This window comes from Oncorhynchus masou, chromosome 18, assembly GCF_036934945.1.
Source record: "Oncorhynchus masou masou isolate Uvic2021 chromosome 18, UVic_Omas_1.1, whole genome shotgun sequence".
Taxonomy (NCBI): Eukaryota; Metazoa; Chordata; class Actinopteri; order Salmoniformes; family Salmonidae; genus Oncorhynchus; species Oncorhynchus masou.
Genome location: NC_088229.1, coordinates 28,311,847 through 28,333,017, shown reverse-complemented (window position 1 = coordinate 28,333,017; position 21,171 = coordinate 28,311,847). Strand labels below are relative to the sequence as shown.

Genomic DNA, 21,171 nt, shown 5'->3' with positions numbered 1-21,171 from the left:
TTGGAAACTTTCATCACTCTAGAAATGGTTTTATACCCATCCCCAGATATATTCCTCATCACAATTCTCTCACTGTGATCTACAGACCATTCATTGGACTTCATGGTGGAGTTTCTGCTCCAACATGCACTTTCAACTGTATAGACAGGTGTTTTTCTAAACCATGTCCAAACAATTTAATTTGCCACAGGTGGAATCCATTCAAGTTGTAGCAACATCTCAAGGATGATCAAATAAAATTGGATGCACTTGAGCTCAATTTGGAGTGTGATAGCAAAGGTTTGAGAATACTTGTGTAAATGAGATCTGTATTTCATTTTCAATACATTTGCAACAATTTCTAAAAACATGTTTTCACTTTGTCATTATGGAGTAGTGTGTGTAGATGGTTGAGTGAAAAAAAATCTATTTAATCCATTTTGAATTCAGGCTGTAACACAACAAAATGTGGAATAAGTCAAGGGGTATGAATACTTTCTGAAGGCACTGTATCTTTCAACAGCACACTCCTGAGGCAGTGGAAGGAGTATGGGATGTGTTCAGCCAGAGGAAGCTAGAGAGGATAGGCTCCTGTCAAGGTCAGTAGCCAAAAATAAAACCAGGAGGAGGAAATAAAACAACGGCAGGAACCAGGCACAGGAGCTTTGTGCAGCCAGAGTGAAGTCTGCCCCCCCAGAGCAGAGGAGTTGGCTATCCCCCTCTCCCATCCTTAACCACAGCTGTCCCATTACAGAACACCATGATAGATTAAAACATTAAATCTAATTTACTCTCATCTCAAAAAGTCTCTTTCTGTAGATCAGGAAAGATGCCAGGACGGGTATTCCAAGTATTTTTATCTTGACTTCAGAATGCCTGCGCCATAAACATTAACTGAAGATTGGAGCACGGATGCATTCACATGCACAAACAATTAAGAAATTATGAAGGATTCCAGTATATCCACATCACAGCCACAGTGATGTCTTATTACTGTAAAATATATTCTATATGGCCGTAAACTCTTATCTAAATTAATTAATTTAGGCCTAGTAGATTATTTGATAGGGATGGACTATTTAATCATTGCATTGACATTTTGAGTCCCTCACAGTGAATTACTCCATAATGCATTTATTTAGCTTGCGCTAAAACCACAACTGAACAGTTTGGCATGCAATACTGATATTTATGATATTGCAGCCCTCATTGTATGCACCATCCAAACTGTACGGAGAGGCCCACGTCCTTATGTGAAATCTTGCCTAAATATATTAAACTCCTGTTCCTGCTTCCTTTACTGTACTCTGTTTGCTGGAAGCAAAGCACTTAGACACGATGCACATCACGTTGAAAGCATTTAGAGAAGGGAGACATGGTGAAATTCCAGTGATGCTCATGATAATAATGATTCTATGTGCTGCATTCCAGCTAGGAGGGTGCAGGGGAATAAATTTGACCAGAGACGGGTCAGTCAGGCTCCACAAATGAAGCTTTTGTTTGGTTTGACCTAAATCCAATGTACGTAGTGGAATCTCATAGCCTGGACCCATCCTACACTTTAAACTGTCACTTATCACTCTGACCCACTTGCTTTATTTGTGTGTGTTATGCAGGAAGGCCTAGTCTGTGTTTCCTGAGACTAAGAAACAAAGGATCAGCAGACTGTCCATAATTACGGTTTGGGAGACTTGCACCCATTTAGAAGCTTTGGTTTCCGTATTGTTTAACAGGTATAATTAGATTTGCAGTTAGCCAGATATCAACCTCTTGGTTATTCCCCCATTCAAAAGGAGTCTGGGGGGTTTGAACCATCATGAAGGATGTACATTTTGTCATTCCAGGGTACCTTTAAAACTTGCAGTGGAACCCAAACAACAATGTTACTCCAGTAGAATCCAAACAGGGATCATCAAGACCCAAATAACCCGTCATCACTTACCAACATAAATTATACCTAATTGCACCTTCAAAACAACCATAAACCGCCCTCGTCAAGAATTGCTGCATGACAAAACTTGCCCTAGGTGGGGTACAAAAGGGGTAAGGAGTGATGGGTTGTTTCAGTAAACAGTCAATGCAGTTTATATTAGGTCATGTGGAATGTATTTTAATTCTTACACTGGTGCTGATCTCACCCCTGCCACAATGTGTCTGTAAATATACGCAGAGATTAACTGTCCTGTTTACATTCAATTAAGATTAGCCTAATCAACAGATGTAATTCATTTACAAGTAGTAGGCTAGATTAAATCAACAAATAAATAATGCCATGCACGACGAGGTTAGAACATTCAATTAAACCAGCATATTCATGTTATTCATTGATTGTGACAAATGTGTAATCAATGCAACACGTTATAACAAGTTACTGATAACTTGTAGCTAAATCAGTAAATTGGATGTGAGATCAGACACCGTGGGACACCAACCAAAATGCCTAATCTCAAGACAAATGATTTGTTTTTAATCCATTGAATCGTAGCGATATGTATTACCCACCTCCAATTGGTTTCTCTCGAGGTCGCTTGCAGCAATCCCAACTTCTTTAATAGCAAAAAGTATCGTAAACGGCAAATTATACCTGTTCCCTGTTTGTAGTTGTTGGTTTTAGACATCAATATTAGCTATAATCTTCGTCCCAGTTGACTCACTACAAGTGTTTCTCGACGAATTCCAAATCGGGCGTTCCATTGCACTAGTTAGTTGCCACACATTCCCCTTTAGCTGATTAGCCGCTAAAGCTAGCTGTAGCTAGCTATCACCAACATGTCTTCTTTTAAGAGCAAAAACGTCCATTTAGTTCCAACTACCGTTCACCAGTCTTGGACAGTAAGGAATAACATTAAGCAGGCACCGAGATATTAGCTAGTGGTACAACTCGAATCAAGTGAGAAACTTTTCAGGGGGCTCCATATTAATTCTGTGAGCTAAGAGGCGTCGTCAACTCCTGCTGTCTCATCCAACGAATGGCTGTCTTGATTTGTAGGAGAAGGCCAATTGACATAATCACAGGAAGATGTCATTTGCATTCACTCAGAAATAAGCAACAGACAGGGCAAGGGCCTACATTTCAGCAAATCAATTCTGTCGTGGTTTGGTTTGACAAAAAATATTAATACAGAAATCTAATTATATTTGAACATTTATTTATTTCAAATCATTCTTGCAATTGTGTCCCCCACAATATGACACATCTAGAAAGAGCAATTGTTTTCACGCATAAAAGGCCAAAGAAACCAATCTAATTAAAATAGGGAATACAACAGACACAAACAGGATTATCATTATAGATCTGTGCTATCTGGTATTCTTGTGATGTCCCTACCCCTTTGAAGTTGAAATTTGTAAAGGTTATGGTTAAGGGTAGGGAAGTCCCAAAGATCCCGGATAGCACTGACCAATCACTATATGCAAACTGTGTTAAATTGATATTAGTTGCACACAGACACCAGATGACACTAATACCTATTCTAATAAATAGATTATGTGGTTTACCATGGAGGGAACACCAGTACACAAGAAGGTTGTCTTAAATAATCGGTACATTTAGCAGGGGCCATCACCATAAAACATAACATCTCAGATTGTTCACTCAGTCTTCAGACCCTCCTTAATAAGGTTGAGCTCATAGCACAATGTCTCGTAACGATAGGCCATACGGATCTGGGCGACATTGGTCTTGCGTATGTCATTGCCCTCAGGGCCCTCCTTCAGATAGTCGGAACCAAGGAAGTGAGTCTTCTCCTGTAGAAAGAAACCAAGGCAACACGTTTTGGTGCTGAAGATGTTATGATGGCAATTAGCCGTGGCAGTCTATTACAGTGCTGTCATCCAACTAGTCCATACTATGATTGAACTCATACTTTAATGTAGATTGTAATGTTACAAAATATAATGTCTTTGTGTAAAATAATAATGGTTCAGGTCTTACAAAGTGTGGCTAAATTGTGGGTCTATGAGGTAGTATAGTCTATCCTGTTTGTTGTCTCTTGTGTTTTTTACCTCATCAGACAAGCCGCTCTGCAGCACACTGTTCCTGGAGATCTCACACATGTCACAGGTGCTGAGCTTGAACACCTGGGCTGCAATGGCGTACTCCTCCATCAGGGGCTCCTGAGGACACACAGTCAGAGCAGAGTAAACTTGGCGTCTCAATTACTCTCTAGAACTGATTTAGGATCAGCTTCAAAATCAGCCGTTACCATTTTGAACTGAATGGAACCTTGGGGCAGTTGATTGGCGCATAATGCACCAACAATAACCAAGAGCGTACCAAAACAGGTAAATATCTTTCTACACAACACACACACACTACCAGACGGGCTCCCAGTCTGGCCTCACCCTGGTGTAGTGGAACTGCATGGGGTCATCCGTGGACAGGGAGACGATCAGACCCTTCTTGAGGAACTCCAGAAGAGGACTCTTGGCATACTCCAGGAAGAGACTGTTGTTGCTGAGTGGAGACATGGCAATGGGAATCTGGGCCAGGAAGTAGAGGTACTGCAACACAGGGCTCTGTTGAGCGGGAGCAGGACCACAGGAGTTAGTTGTGTAATGTGTTTAGGTTTTGATATTGTCAAAGAAACAGAGGAGGCCATTTTATTTGGAGAGGCTACGGACCTTCTTGAGATTGAGGCCGTGAGAGATGTTGTCAGCTGTCATGAAGGAGGCCAGCAGATGGGTGACGGCTCCAGCCTCTCCACAGTGGGGCCTGAACTGGAAGGTGTTCATTCCCCTAGCCCTAGAATGCAAACAAAAACACAAAACAAACAATGATATGAGTGTAACATGTTTGATTTGTACTTTTCATGCAACAATTTCTTGAAGGACATGTGGATTCCCACTGAGCACAGATGTCAATTCAACGTCTATTCCATGTTGGCTCAACCATTGTGTGCTCAGTGGGTTGTGATTTGACATGCGATACTCACTTGCGGAGATGATTGATCATAGTGATGTTGGCATACATGTAGTAGATGTAGTAAGTGTAGGAGGGGTTCTTGACAATGTTCCACTCCTCTGGTTTGGGGCTCTTGGTGCAGAACATGTGACCACTGTGCTTGGACTCGTCATCCACACTGTCAAAACCTGTCACCTACAGAGCAGAGGAAGATGGAGAACGAAGAGATTGCCTTGCTATTCAATTTATTTTCTTCATATATCATACCAAACTTCTTCTTTTTTTAAGTGATTGAAAATGTAAAAAACACATTTTAAAACTCAAATTCCTACCTTCTGATAACATTTCCATCAAGGCCGGAGAACAATCATGAATTAGGACATTTAAGTGAACTACCACTTGAAAGTATTAACTATGCAGAAATCGCTCTGCCATTTCCTGGTTGCTAAAATTCGAATAGTTTGCCTAATTTCAGTTTGTGTGACAAAACAAGCAAGTATAGTGTAGAGAATCATTGTAACATCTAAAACGCTGTGAAATATATATTCCATAACCAAAAATATTGTTACTTTCAGGTTGAAGCTGATTTACAAAACCAAAAGTAAAAGACGCAAAAAACAAAACTTGAGAAAGGTAAGCGCAGAAATAGTGCACATAGAACATATCTACCACTTCTTAGACTTTCTTTAAATGAGAATGACAGATCCATAACACACATTTCTATGTTAATTTGTTCAGGTTGCACAAAAAGTTGCATATTGCAGCTTCAAAACGTAAACCTCCTTCATCCCTGGTTCCTCATGCCAGTCTCACTCACATGCTTGAGGAAGATGCTGAGCTCAGGGTTGGCGTGGGGTTCGATGGTGGCCTGGAATACAGGCAGGAAGATGTTCTCCAGCATCTTTCCAAAGTGGGGCACGAAGTTCCTGCCTCTGAAGATGTCACTGAGGTGGAAGTACAGAGAATGAGCAGTTAGTAAGTTACAAACATGACATGCCATGGTAATAAACATGTTCTTCAGACCTTATTCTAAATGTACACATTTCATTATTTAGAGAGCCATTTAAAAAAAGATTGTTTGTTTTTACTTGGAGGGCCAAGTACCCATAAAAGAGTAGAATTTTATACTGAGTTTGCTAAACTTGCCAAAGGGTGCAAAAAGGGTAGAGCACATTCACTGAAGAACAGAGAGATACAACTTACTAGATCCTGGGCACTTGAATCATCCACTTGAGTTGAGGGGAGAAGACTCTGTGCTTGTTGAACCAGCCTGAGAGCTTGGTCCACTCATTAGGGTTGCAGCCATAGATGGACAGACGGGGCTCTGCGTATTGGTACCTGGCATCCTCCAGATCAGAGGCCACTTCCTGGGTGCAAAAAATATAGAATCAGCTGGTTGTAATCAAGCGATGATTACAAAAGGGAACTAACTAAGCCATAGCTGAGTCTAACCTTAATGATCCTGGCGAAGTATTCTCCATCGATGTAGTTCTCTGTCTTCATGTACAGGTCACGCAGCTCACTAGCTCCCACAGGGTTGTACTTAGCATTGAACTTGTCAAAACGTTGAAAGGTTTGTCTGCCCTTAAGACATGAGCGAGAGAGAAGCACGTAAGACCAAGTGTTCACATTGGAAAAAGTATCAAAATATCAAAGATGCATAGTTTCACCGTATGCAGCTTACTATGTAAGCTTTTAACGGCTTCTGCCAAGAGGTCTAGACCTTTGACACAGGAGATAGGAGCGCACTTGCCCTGTGGTCACAGGATTGCTTTCCCCCTTTGATCGCTAAACTAGCTAGCAGTATGACTCACAGCGTGCACATCCAGGGAATCGACAGTGAGGTCATAGGGGTGCAGATTGAGGTTGGCGAACAGCTCCTTCATGGTCACATCTTTGCCCTTGATGTTTTGCACGACACGGTCAGCGTCCATCTGGTAAGACTTCTTGATGAAGCGCAGGAGGTGCTTCTGGTTCATGCAGGCAGCAGCATGGATGTGGGTGTCGACCTAAAACAGCACACAGGAGTTGTGAGAAAAAATTGTTATGAGTTACTACCCACTAAGCATTTACCGCCAGCAACGTCTTTTGGAGGTCTTTTTTTGGTGCAGTCCGGACCGGCCTCGTTATTTTTGGTCCAGACCAGACAAAGCATGAACCAATCATAGCCATCTATGTTTGGTTCAGATTTTGTCCAGTCTGGACTGGCCCTGATTTCAACATCCACACAGGCTGCTATAACAGCCTCTACTCTTCTGGGAAGGCTTTCCACTAGATGTTGGAACATTGCTACGGGTACTTGCTTCCATTCAGCCACAAGCGCATTAGTGAGGTCAGGCACTGATGAGGGGTGATTGGGCCTGGCTCGCAGTCTGCATTCCAAATAGTCCCAAAGGTGTTCGATGGAGTTGAGGTCAGAGCTCTGTGCAGGCCAGTCAAGTTCTTCCACACCGATCTTGACAAACCATTTCTGCGTGGACCTCACTTTGTGCACGGGGGCATTGTCATGCTGAAACAGGAAAGGCCTTCCCCAAAGTTGTCACATTATTCCATATGTGTTAATTCATAGTTGTACAATGTAGAAAATAGTACAAATAAAGAAAAACCCTTGAATGAGTAGATGTGTCCAAACTTTTGAATGGTACTGTACATCTACAAGTTATTTCTGGCACAGTATCTTCTAAATCAAAGAGGAATACGCAAAGCAAGAATATGTCAGCTACATGAAGTCGCTAAGAGAAAACATTCAATGTAGCCAAAGATTATAGGGTCCAGTAGGAAACACTTGTCAACCCTTTGGTTCCTACCCTGTCACAATAACGCCTACCTGGCATTTTAATTTGTTATCATGTCAAACTGTATTCGAAGTGCCCACTATTATATTCCAACCATAGAATTTGAATAATTTTTCATTTCCAGTTCACCCAAGTGTTTTGCTCTAAATCACAAGTCAAATCGCAATTGCATTATTTGGTTAAAAATAATGAAATCTCTTAGAATGTATGTGCTGCCAACCTAAGATCATGCACTACTGATAAAGCAAATGTTTTTATTTTAATTGTCACACTGACAATTATTTGCGTTGTTTGTTTCTATGTTTTGTTTGGTCAGGGTGTGATATTATTCTGCATATTTAATTTTTTTAACCTTTATTTAACTAGGCAAGTCAGTTAAGAACATGTTGTTATTTTCAATGACGGCCTAGGAACAGCGGGTTAACTGCCTGTTCAGGGGCAGAACGACAGTGGGCATTCTATGTTGCATGTCTAGTTAGTCTGTTTCTATGTGTTTTGGCCTGATATGGTTCTCAATCAGTGGCAGGTGTTTGCCGTTGTCTCTGATTGGGTTCCCCTGATTGGGAACCATATTTAGGTAGCCTGTTTTGTATTGTGGTTCGTGGGTTATTGTCTATGTTACGTTGCATGTTAGCACAGTGTTTTGATAGCAGTCACGTTCGTCTGTTTGTTAGTGTACTTCGTGTTTTTCGTCCTTTATTAAAAATCATGCATTCACACCACGCTGCGCTTTGGTCTACTCAATACGACGATCGTGGCATTATTATTCAAAAACATAAAATAACGTCATGCAGTCTTTTTCTTTAAACACTGAACCATGAAAAACAAAAACAGCCCCAGACAACAATTCCTCATCCACCAAACTTTACAGTTGGCACTATGCATTGGGGCAGGTAGCGTTCTCCTGGCATCCGCCAAACCCAGATTTGTCCATCAGACTTCCAGATGGTGAAGTGTGATTCATTACTCCAGAGAACGCGTTTCAACTACTCCAGAGTCCAGTGGCAGGGAGCTTTACACCACATCAGCCGACGCTTGGCATTACGCAAGGTGATCTTAGGCTTGTGTGCGCCTGCTCGGCCATGGAAACCCATTTCTTGAAGCTCCCGACAAACAGTTATTGTGCTGACATTGCTCCCAAAGGCAATTTGGAACTCGGTAGTGAGTGGTGCAACCGAGGACAGACTATTTTTACGTACTACGCACTTCAGCGGTACTACGCACTTCATTCTGTGAGCTTGTGTAGCCTATCGTTTTCACTTCCCAATAACAGCACTTACAGTTGACCGGGGCAGCTCTCGTAGGGCCGAAATTTGACCAACTGACTTGTCTGAAAGGTGGCATCCGATGAATACAGAATGGTGCCGGAGAGGATGGCTACTGTTTTACGGGCTCCTAACCAATTATGATAAGTGTGTTTTTTCATGTTTGTAACTTATTTTGTACATAATGTTTCTGCCACCACACAAAGACCGCACTCAACGAGCTGTATAAGGCCATAAGCAAACAAGAAAATGTTCATCCAGAGACAGCCCTACTAGTGGTAGGGGGCTTTAATGCAGGAAAACTTAAATCCATTTTACCTCATTTCTACCAGCACGTAACATGTGCAATCAGAGGGGGAAATAAATTCTAGACCACCTTTACTCCACTCACAGAGACGCATACAAAGCTTTCCCTCACCCTCCATTTGGTAAATCTGACCATAATTCTGCAGAACTAAAGCAGGAAGTACCAGTGACTCACTCAATACGGAAGTGGTCAGATGACACAGATGTTAAGCTACAGGGCTATAAGAAATCCCGCTATGCCCTATGACGAACCATCAAACAGGCAAAGCGTAAGGACTAAGATTGAATCCTACTACCCCGACTCTGATGCTCGTCGGATGTGGCAGGGCTTGCTAACTATTACGGGCTACAAAGGGAAGCCCAACTGCGAGCTGCCCAGTAAACCTAGCCTGCCAGATGAGCTAAATTACTCCTATGAGCTCGCTTCGAAGCAAGCAACACTGAGGCATGCATGAAAGCACCTGCTGTTCCGGACGTCAGTGTGATCACGCTCTCCGTAGGCGATGTGAGTAAGACGTTTAAACAGATCAACATTCACAAGGCTGCATGGCCAGACGGTTTACCAGGACGTGTACTGGCAAGTGTCTTCACTGACCTTTTCAACCTGCCCCTGACCGAGTGTAATACCTACATGTTTCAAGCAGACCACCATAGCCCCAGTGTACAAGAACGCCAAGGTAACCTGCCTAAATGACTACCGACCCGTAGCACTCACTGCTTACTGTTGTGGAGCAGGTTGAGAGCTTCAAGTTCCTTGGATTCCACATCACCAACAAACTATCATGGTCCAAACACACAAAGACAGTCATCAAGAGGGCATGACAACACCTATTCCCCCTCAGGAGACTGAAAAGATTTGGCATGGGTCCTCAGATCCTCAAAAAGTTCTATAGCTGCACCATCGAGAGCATCCTGACCGGTTGCATCAGGTATTATTGTATCCATTTTAAGTACAGGCTGTAATAACAAAATGTGGAATACCTTAAGGGGTATGAATATTTTCTGAAGGTACTTGCAGTATTTGCAGTGCCACTACTTTCTAACTATTCAAGCTAGGAACTCCAAACCAACTTCGGGAGGATGGAAACACTACATAACTGTATAGATTCTTTAATCAGTTTAAATTGGCATACATTTGCATATTAGAACAAATGCCACAACTCTGTAACCGTATAAGCTACAGTGGTGGAAAAAGTACTCAATTGTCATACTTGCGAAAAATTAAAGAGTCTTAAATAGAAAATGACATAAGTATATTTAACACCAAAATTTACATTAGTATCAAAAGTAAATAAAACTACTAAAATATACTCAATTACCAAAAGTAAAAGTATAAATCATTTCAAATCCCGGCAGGGTAGCCTAGTGGTTAGAGCGTTGGACTAGTAACCGAAAGGTTGCAAGTTCGAATCCCCGAGCTGACAAGGTACAAATCTGTCGTTCTGCCCCTGAACAGGCAGTTAACCCACTGTTCCTAGGCCGTCATTGAAAATAAGAATTTGTTCTTAACTAACTTGCCTAGTAAAATAAAGGTACAATTTAAATTTAAAATAAGAATAAAGCAAACCAGAGCATTATTTTCTTTCTTTTTAAAAAATTTACAGATAGCCAGGGGCACACTTGAACAATCAGACATAATTTACAAATTAAGCATTTGTGTTTAGTGAGTCCGCCAGATCAGAAGCAGTAGGGATGACCAGGGATGTTCTGTTGATAAGTACGTGAATTTGACTATTTTCCTGTCAAAATGTCACAAGTACTTTTGGGTGTCAGGGAAATGTACGGAGTAAAACGTATATTATTTTCTTTAGGAATGTAGTGAAGTAAATGTTGGCAAAAATATAAATAGTAAAGTACATATATTCAGTAGTGCTTTACACCACTGATAAGTTATAAAAACAAAACCAACTTTAGAACAGACAGACTGTTCCAACTTAGATTGCTGGAGAAAATATTTCTGATAGCATTTATACTTCAACAATATTTAAATGAGCTCCCAATACATTTCAATGGCAATAACAGGGCCATAGACTTAGATGTGGGACATTTGGCCATGCTACTCCTCTTTCACCATTTAAAAAAATATCAACTCCAAACCAACATTGTCTGACCATACTTATATTGCATTTATACAACTTTTTGATACTATTCATACTTTTTGAACAATAACCATTTAAAATGTGTATAAATTAACATGGATTAGAATGAGAACCATAGGAATACAGATGTTGCTATTCAAAATGGTTCTGCTCCTTTGCCAATTTAGCTATAAGACCAACTTTAAAACACTAAGGCTATCCTAATTTAAAACCTTTATAAACTAGAATTAAATAAATTTACGTGGAATAACTCACCAACAGTAACTCTTGAACCGTTAAAGCTAGAGACTGACTTGCTCGTGGGGGAGTGCCAATTGACTGTCTCCGGCCATCCCTCCAGAAATATACATTCTGCTCCTTGTAGCCCGCAATACCACGCTCAAACTTTTTCCGCTTGTTTGTCTTTGTCTCCTTCGCAAGTTTGTCAATGCTCTACCCACCACACAATGTATTGTCGACTTGGCTGAACTGGTACAAACCACCAACTATTTTCTCTTCAGAGAAGACTTTTTCCCTCCAGACAGCGATGGGGAGCACTATGGCTCCTAATTATGCTAACCTATATCTAGGAATGTTTAAAAAACAGGTGGTGCTGAATCCAGACCTTAACCCTTTTCTCTCAAATATTCTCCTACTTCTTGGATGACATTTTCATGATCTATACTGTCACCCAGGAAGAACTTTTGGAATTACATCCTTACCTAAACTCTATGAATGAACACCTTCACCAACACCATTAACTATGACCTATCACAAATCGGTTTTCTTGGTGTGATGGTTATTAAGGACAAACCCTCCCTCTCTACAGATCTCTATAGGAAACCTATGGAAAGGAATACCCTCCTTAGAGGTGACAGCTTTCATCCACGTCCACTTATTAAAAATCTCCCTATAAGACAATTCAGTGTTATCAGAAGAATATGCAGCTCTGATGCTTCTCATCAGAAACAGACCACGGAAAAGGGGACACAAAAGACAATTGGGTAAAACATGCCAATGATCGTTTTGAAGGTCTAACACAGTTGAAAAGCCTTCAACCAAAAGTCAAAGAAAAAGCAGAACATGTCCCATCATGCTTTACCCAATATTCAATATTGGGGAAGGCATTTAAGGACATTATCAGGAAGTACTGGTACATTATTGATACTGACCCATAATTGAAACCCATTTTTAAATATCCCCACATAAGGTTTTTAAAAGACCTCCAAACGTGAGCGATATTGTGGTTAAATCTGATTACCCACCAGAGAAAAGGGAAACTTTTTTGGACAAGGTTCCGGAGGGTAATTACAAATGTGGCCAATGTGCTCAATGCAACGTTCAAATGCAACTCATTTACCCTCCCCCACACAGGACAAAGATTTAAGATCAAGGGCCTGATTACCTGCATGTCCACCAATGTTATTTACATGTTGAAATGTCCTTGTGGTCTGTCTTACATAGGGAAAACCTGCAGAAGCCTTAAGACACGAATCAGTGAGCACCGCAGCAATACATGGACAGGTGAGACAACAATCTGGTTGCTGCTCATTTTGTACAAGCTAAACATCTTATTAGTTCTCTGAGATACATTGAAATAGAAATGGTCAAGATGTCAAGCAGGGGTGGGGACATTGAGAGGAAACTTCTTCAAAGAGAATCTTTCTGAATGCACAGGCTCAACACACTGTCTCCTCTTGGCCTTAATGAGGAGTTTGACTTGAAACCATTTTTATAGTTTCAATATGTCTAAATAATTTTTTAAAATCCTAATTGAATATTGTATGTATATTACTGTAAATATTGATCACATTGCCTGTGTATGATCATATATTGTGATACATTTAATGTTAATATTGTGAAACTATGTTATCAATTACAAAAATTAACCTCCTGTTTCAGGAAGTGATGTCACTGAGTATTGCCCTTATATCTAGGACCTTCAACCCCCACCAGGGATATGGATGCCTGATGAAGACCTAAGGCTCGAAACATTGTTAATAAATATCAACTGGGAGCATGAGCAGCAGTGTGCAGCGTTTTCCTTTCTGTTTTCCGTGAATGAGAATATGCACATATAAATAGAGGGATGAGTGATGAGCGATGGCCGAGTGGCATAGGCAAGGTGCAAAAGATGTCATAAAATACAGTATATACATATGATATGAGTAATGTAAGATATGTAAACATTATTAAAGTTGCATTGTTTAAAGTGACTAGTGATCCATTTATTAAAGTGGCCAGTAATTAGGTCTCAATGTAGGCAGCAACCTCTCTGAGTTAGTGATTGATGTTCAGCCTTGAGATAGGTCTTTTTCAGTCTCTCAGCCCAGCTTTGATGCACCTGTACTGACCTCGCCTTCTGGATGGTAGTGGTGTGAACAGGCAGTGGCTCGGGTGGTTGTTGTCCTTGGGGATCTTTTTGGACTTCCTGTGACATCGGGTGCTGTAGGTGTCATGGAGGGCAGGTAGTTTGTCCCCGGTGATGCGTTGTGCAGACAGCACCACCCTCTGGGGAGCCTTGCAGTTGAGGGCAGCACAGTTGCCGTATCAAGCTATGATACAGCCCAACAGGATGCTCTCGATTGTGCATCTGTAAAAGTTTGTCAGGGTTTTGGGTGACAAGCCAAATTTCTTCAGCCTCCTGAGGTTGAAGAGGCGCTGTTGCGCCTTCTTCACCACACTGTCTGTGTGGGTGGACCCTTTCAGTTTGTCAGTGATGTGTATGCTGAGGAACTTAAAACTTTCCACCTTCTCCGCTACTGTCCCGTCGATGTGGATAGGGGGGTGCTCCCTCTGCTGTTTCCTGAAGTCCACGATCATCTCCGTTGTTTTGTTGATGTTGAGTGAGAGGTTATTTTCCTGACACCACACTCTGAGGGCCCTCACCTCCTCCCTGTAGGCTGTCTCGTCGGTGTTGGTAATCAAGCCTACCTACCACTGTAGTGTTGTCTGCAAACTTGATGATTGAGTTGGAGGCATGCATGGCCACGCAGTCGTGGATAAACAGGGAGTACGGGAGGGGGCTGAGCACGCACCCTTGTGGGGCCCCAGTGTTGAGGATCAGAAAAGTGGAGATGTTGTTTCCTACCTTCACCACCAGGGGGGCGGCCCGTCAGGAAGTCTAGGACCCTGTTGCAAAGGGTGGGATTCAGAGCCAGGGCCCCGAGCTTCATGATGAGCTTGGAGGGTACTATGGTGATGAATGCTGAGCAATAGTCAATGAACAGCATTCTTACATAGGTATTCCTCTTGTCCAGATAGGATAGGGCAGTGTGAAGTGTGATGACGTTTGCGTCATCTGTGAACCTTTTGGGGCGGTACGCAAACTGAAGTGGGTCTAAGGTGGCCGGTAAGGTGGAGGTGATATGATCCTTGACGAGTCTCTCAAAGCACTTCATGATGACAGAAGTGAGTGCTACGGGGCGGTAGTCATTTAGCTCAGTTACCTTTGCTTTCTTGGGTACAGGAACAATGGTGGCCATCTTGAAGCATGTTGGGACAGCAGACTGGGATAGGGAGCGATTGAATATGTCCATAAACACACCAGCCAGCTAGTCTGCATATGGGCCATCCGTCTGGGCCAGCAGCCTTGCGAGAGTTAACATGTTTAAATGTTTTACTCACATCAGCCACAGAGAAGGAGAGGGGGGCGGGGCGTAGTACTTGTTAGCGGGTCGCGACGGTGGCACTGTTTTATCCTCAAAGAGGGAAAAAAGGTGTTAAGTTTGTCTGGAAGCGTGACGTTGTTTTCCGTGAAGTGGCTGGTTTTCTTTTTGTAGTCCGGGAATTTCCTGTAGACCCTGCCACATACGTCTCGTGTCTGAGCCATTGAATTGCGACTCCACTTTGTCCTTGTGTACTGGCATTTCACTTGTTTGATTTACTTGCGAAGGGAATAACTACACTTTTTATAGTCAGCCATATTCCCAGACCTCTTTCCATGGTTAAATGCAGTGGTTCGCTCTTTCAGTTTTGTGCGAATGCTGCCATCCATCCATGGTTTCTGGTTAGGGTAGGTTTTAATAGTCACAGTGGGTACAACATCTCCAATGCACTTCCTTATAAACTCACTCACCCAGTCAGCATATAGAGTGAAGTTGTTCTCTGAGGCTGACCGGAACATTTCCCAGTCTGCGTGATCAAAACAATCTTGAAGCGTGGATTCTGATTGGTCAGACCAGCGTTCAATGGTTCTAGTCACTGGTACATCCTGTTTGAGTTTCTGCCTATAAGACAGTAGGAGCAAGACGGCGTCGTGGTCGGATTGGTCGGAGGGCAGGGGATGGCTTTGTATGCATCGCGGAAGTTAGAGTAGCAGTGATCGAGTGTATTACCTCCATGTGTTCTGCAATTAATATGCTGATAGAATATAGGTAGCCTGTTCTCAAATTTGCTTTGTTAAAATCCCCAGCTACAATAAATGCAGACTCAGGATATATGGTTTCCAGTTACATAGAGTCCAGTGAAGTTCCTTGAGGGCCATCATGGTGTCTGCTTGAGGGGGAATGTATGGCCGGTATTGTATGGCCGGTAAGGAATTCTAGGTCGGGTGAGCAGAAGGACTTGAGTTCCTGTATGTTGTTATGATTACACCATGAGTTGTTAATGACGAAGCATACACCATCTCTTTTTGCGTGATGCATGGTGAAGCCCGGTGGCTGAACCGATTTCAACAACATATCCCGAGAGCGCCATGTTTCCGTGAAACAGAGAATGTTACAATCTCTGATGTCTCTCTGGAAGGCAATCCTTGCTCAAATGTCGTCTACCTTGTTGTCAAGGAACCAGACATTGGCGAGTAGTATACTCAGGAGCGGTGCGCGACATGCACATCTATGGAGCCTGACCAGGAGGCCGCTCCGTACGCGGCGCAGTTGTTTTTGGTCGGCTTCAGGGATTAGATCCATTGTCCTGGGTGGTGGTCCAAACAGAGGATCCGCTTCAGGAAAGTCGTATTCCTGGTCGTAATGTTGGTAAGTTGACGTCACTCTTATATTCAATAGTTCTTCCCGGCTGTATGTAATAAGACTTAAGATTTCCTGGGGTAACAATGTGAGAAATAATACATTAAAAACTCAAAGCGAGGCAACCATCTCTGTCTGCGCCATCTTCATCCTCTCCAATCAATCAAAATCTATAATTCTGTCACGGATCCCTCCGGAACTGTGGCATTATGCACACTTGGTCCCCATTCCCACTGATTGTATTTGTATAAATGCGCCCTTTGTTTCACCATTGGGCTGTTGATTATTGTTCCAATGTCTGTTGGTCACGTGAGTACCTGTGCTGGGGTGTTTTGGCTTTCGTGCCATGTGTATTGCACAGATGATTACGGGTCTTGTCCCGTGTGGTATCATTGTGTGCCTGTGTATTTATTCGAGGTACTCCTCGCTCTTTTGTTTGGGTCTCAACCCTGTGTTTTGTATATGTGTTTGTTTGGTCTTTGTTCCCATGCATTTACATGGCATGCTGTAATTTGGGTAAATAAAAATCCCTATTACGCATTCCTGCACCTGTCTCCCGATCCCTTATACCAACGTGACAAATTCAACCAATCAATCAATCCATCTACCTACTTTTCAACTACAACCAGTCACTACCGCTACTATAACTTATTTCACAACCATAAATACTTTAAAACAAGCTATAAGCACAGCACATTTTCTTCAAGAACTGTACTTTTCTAGTTGGTTCAGATTTGATCCGGGTCGGCCTTGATTTGGCCCAAACATTGAAGTCTTTTTGTTTCACAAGATTGGACAGCACAGTACAGCGCAGTACAGTACATTACAGTACTGTAAAGAAAAGCTAAGTATAGTACAATACAGTAGAGCACACTACAGTACAGTGAGGTAAAGAAAAGTATAGTGTACTGTATTGTACCTTCACTCTAATGTACTCGACTGAACTAAATTATACTGTGCTCTACTAAATTTAACTCTACTGTACTTTACTGAATTAAACTATACTGAACTGTATTGTACTGAACTAAACTGTATGGTACTCTACTGAATGTAACTTTACTGTACTGTACTCTACTATATTAAACTCTACTGTACCGTACTATACTCTACTCTACTGTGCTTTTCTGTGCTCTACTGTACTAAACTGTGCCATACTGTACTGTGGTGTTCAAACTTGTGGAACATAGCCGTCTATGATTCGTTCAGGTTTGGATATGTTTGGGGGTGGGGTTCATTAGAATAATACCCACATACTTTGCAAGAGTTTGTTTTTACATATACATTTTGGTCATTCTGTAGATGCCCTTACATCTACAGAATGTGCATTCAACTAACAACATATCACAGTCATAGCAAGAAAATAAAATATTTGTCTGTTGGTGTCTGTCGATTTATTCTGTAGGTTGGACTACATTGAATATCTTCGCTGCCAGTTTTAAAGCTTTTGAAAAAGGTAACATAAGTGCATGTGACCGATGGGAGCAATAATACATATTATGTTGCAATCTTCAGTTGACTCCACTTTACTATAGTAAAAGGCTTGAAAAATAATTATTGTAATATAATGCTCACTTCATTGAGAATGTATGTGCAGTTGAAATTCGGCTATAGAATCAATGACCTAAATTTATTTTTCAATATCTGTAAATGACTTATTTCAATGTCTGGAGAATACGTATTTCTGAAAACCGAAAAACATGTCTCTTCATCTTTCATTCAAATCAAATCAAATGTTATTTGTCACATACACATGGTTAGCAGATGTTAATGCGAGTGTAGCGAAATGCTTGTGCTTCTAGTTCTGACCATGCAGTAATATCTAACAAGTAATCTAACCTAACAATTTCACAACAACTACCTTATACACACAAGTGTAAAGGAATGAATAAGAATATGCATGTAAAAATATATGAATGAGTGATGGCCGAACGGCATAGGCAAGATGCAGTAGATGATATAGAACAGTATATACATATGAGATGAGTAATGTAGGGTATGTAAACATTATATAAAGTGGCATTGTTTAAAGTGGCTAGTGATACATTTATTACATCAATTTTTCCATTATTAAAGTGGCTAGAGTTGAGTGAGTATGTTGGCAGCAGCCAATCAATTTTAGTGATGGCTGTTTAACAGACTGATGGCCTTGAGATAGAAGCTGTTATTCAATCTCTCGGTCCCCGCTTTGATGCACCTGTACTGACCTCGCCTTCTGGATGATAGCGGGATGAACAGGCAGTGGCTTGGGTGGTTGTTGTCCTTGATGATCTTTTTGGCCTTCCTGTGACATCGGGTGGTGTAGGTGTCCTGGAGGGCAGGTAGTTTGCCCCCGGTGATGCGTTGTGCAGACCTCACTACCCTCTGGAGAGCCTTACGGTTGTGGGCGGAGCAGTTGCCGTACCAGGCGGTGATACAGCCCGACAGGATGCTCTCGATTGTGCATCTGTAAAAGTTTGTGAGTGTTTTTGGGCGCTGCTGCGCCTTCTTCACCCGCTGTCTGTGTGGGTGGACCATTTCAGTTTGTCCGTGATGTGTATTCTGAGGAACTTAAAACTTTCCACCATCTCCACTACTGTCCCGTCGATGTGGATAGGGGGCTGCTCCCTCTGCTGTTCATCTCCACGATCATCTCCTTTGTTTTGTTGACATTGAGTGAGAGGTTGTTTTCCTGACACCACACTCCGAGGTCCCTCACCTCCTACCTGTTGTTGCTAATCAAGTCTACCACTGTAGTGTCATCTGCAAACTTGATAATTGAGTTGGAGGCGTGCCACACAGTCATGGGTGAACAGAGAGTACAGGAGAGGGCTGAGAACGCACCCTTAAGGGGCCCAGTGTTGAGGATCAGCGGGGTGGAGATGTTGTTACCTACTGTGGCGTACAGCAGGTCAGCCACCAGGGGAAGACTCGTCAAGGCCTGGTAACAGATGGAGTATACATCACAAGGCGATGGCTCTATCTGCTGGATGTGCCAGGTCTCGACGGGCTCTCCAGCCAGGACTAATTGGGGCTGATTGGGAGTAATCAAGGGTTGATTACTCACCAGCTGTGCAAGGCCCATAAAGCTGCCAGAAGGGCAGCACACAAGAGAGGAATTGGGGAAGAAAGGGCTCCTGTGTTATTGTCAATGGTTGCAGAGGTAACAAGAGGGAGTTCAGTTTTGTGCCCGACAAGAAACATCCAAACCCAGAATCCCAGAAGACCGCATCCCGTAGAGGGTCTCATAGGGGAGACATATCCTCTTCTTCTTGATCTTTTATTTAAATAAACACCCTTGAAACTGAGCTAATCCTTCTCTGTCCGTGTCTGATATGGGTAAACATCTTGACCACACCCCCTGGGAATAGCTACACTGTTTGTATTTGGTCATGTTTCCGGTCACCTTGCCCTGATTAAAAGCAGTGGTTCGTGCTTTCAGTTTTGCGCGAATACTGTCATCAATTCACGGTTTCTGGTTGGGGAATGTTTTAATAGACACTGTGGGTACAACATCACCGATGCACTTGTTAATAGACTCGCTCACCGAATCAGTGTATTCATCAATGTTGTTGTTCGACGCTATGCAGAACATATCCCAGTCCACGTGAGTGACGCAATCTTGAAGCATGGAATCCGATTGGTCGAACCAGCGTTGAACAGACCTGAGCACGGGTGCTTCTTGTTTTAGTTTCTGTCTATAGGCTGGGAGCAACAAAATTAAGTCGTGGTCAGCTTTTCCGAAAGGAGGACGGGGGAGGACCTTATATGCATCGCGGAAGTTAGAATAACAGTGATCCAGAGCTTTGCCAGCCCGGGTCGCGCAATCGATATGCTGATAAAATTTAGGGAGCCTTGTTTTCAGATTAGCCTTGTTAAAATCCCCAGCTACAATAAATGCAGCCTCAGGATATGTAGTTTACAGTTTACAGAGAATGCACCTGTGGTCAACTTCTGGAAAATAAGTAAATTTGCTTACTGGGTAGTTATTATGAGTTCTCTTTGTGGTGTACTGACCATGCTGGAACAATGAGACGCATCACCCTTGCAAAAATAATATTGCAGTTTTGAAACTGCAGTAAAAGTGCAGTAACTGCAGTCAACTGTGGTATTTTGGATGCAGTACTTGCAGAATAACAGCAGTGTACTGCAATTATACTGCATTCTAACTGCAGTTATATGGTGGTGTACTTCAGTTATACTGCACTCTGATAGCATTTTTTTAAGGGCAGCTGACTCTGTGTGGTCTGCCAACATCAAAGTGCATGCCCATGAGTTTCAGATGGTATTTTTGTGTCTCAAATGGTACATGCACGAGCAACCTGTAGACTTTTGTTGATCTCCCGGGTCATTATCTTTGTTCCAGGGCGTCGGTATGCTATGCTCATACCGGTCAGCGCACTAGCTCTGGTCCAGGGAGTTATGCTAACCACTATTTCTTGTGCTGCTAGCTAGTACACACTAGCTAAGCTAACTAGTACTGACTAGCTAGGTAGAACACACTAGCTTGCTAGTACCTTGCTTCTAATTATATATGTAATACCAGCACCCATACTGTTGATGGCGGTAACACACTATCCAATTTGGCACCTTTCAACATTCTGTATAATCTCATATGTCTCACAGCATCTGTGGCGTGAAAAGGTATCTGCTGGAGCCAGAGCCTAAAGTGAACAACAGGGGGAGCGGAGCACACATTTTCTATTAGGGTGCAGAAGCAGAAGTCCAACCCTGGTTGTAGGAAGTTAACTTCTCTAGGGTAGGGAGCAGCATTTGGAATTTTGGATGAAAAGCATGCCCAAATTAAACTGCCGTCTACTCAGGCCCAGAAGATAGGATATGCATATAATTAGTAGATTTGGATAGAAAACACTCCAAAACTGTTAAAATAATGTCTATGAG

The 21,171-nt window shown here is 42.3% G+C and overlaps 2 protein-coding genes across 3 annotated transcripts in view; both read right to left on the bottom strand.

Moving 5' to 3' along the window:
- The window catches only part of dennd2c (DENN/MADD domain containing 2C), a 38,180-nt gene extending 35,243 nt beyond the window's left edge, over nt 1-2,937 (bottom strand). Inside the window, exon 1 of one of the 2 annotated variants that reach the window (XM_064922832.1) lies at nt 2,482-2,937. The gene's annotated coding sequence lies outside the window, so the exon portion shown is untranslated. The remainder of the gene's footprint in view (nt 1-2,481) is intronic. The other variant, XM_064922833.1, reaches the window with a different exon arrangement.
- A 226-nt stretch (nt 2,938-3,163) lies between these two features.
- The window catches only part of LOC135504344 (AMP deaminase 1-like), a 31,990-nt gene continuing 13,982 nt past the window's right edge, over nt 3,164-21,171 (bottom strand). Inside the window, exons 6-14 of the mRNA XM_064922835.1 lie at nt 6,697-6,891; nt 6,335-6,466; nt 6,086-6,249; nt 5,700-5,826; nt 4,914-5,077; nt 4,603-4,723; nt 4,324-4,497; nt 3,985-4,095; nt 3,164-3,726 (exon numbers count right to left, since the gene is read on the bottom strand). Coding sequence (XP_064778907.1) covers nt 3,571-3,726; nt 3,985-4,095; nt 4,324-4,497; nt 4,603-4,723; nt 4,914-5,077; nt 5,700-5,826; nt 6,086-6,249; nt 6,335-6,466; nt 6,697-6,891 — 1,344 coding nt within the window. The 3' untranslated portion in view covers nt 3,164-3,570. The remainder of the gene's footprint in view (nt 3,727-3,984; nt 4,096-4,323; nt 4,498-4,602; nt 4,724-4,913; nt 5,078-5,699; nt 5,827-6,085; nt 6,250-6,334; nt 6,467-6,696; nt 6,892-21,171) is intronic.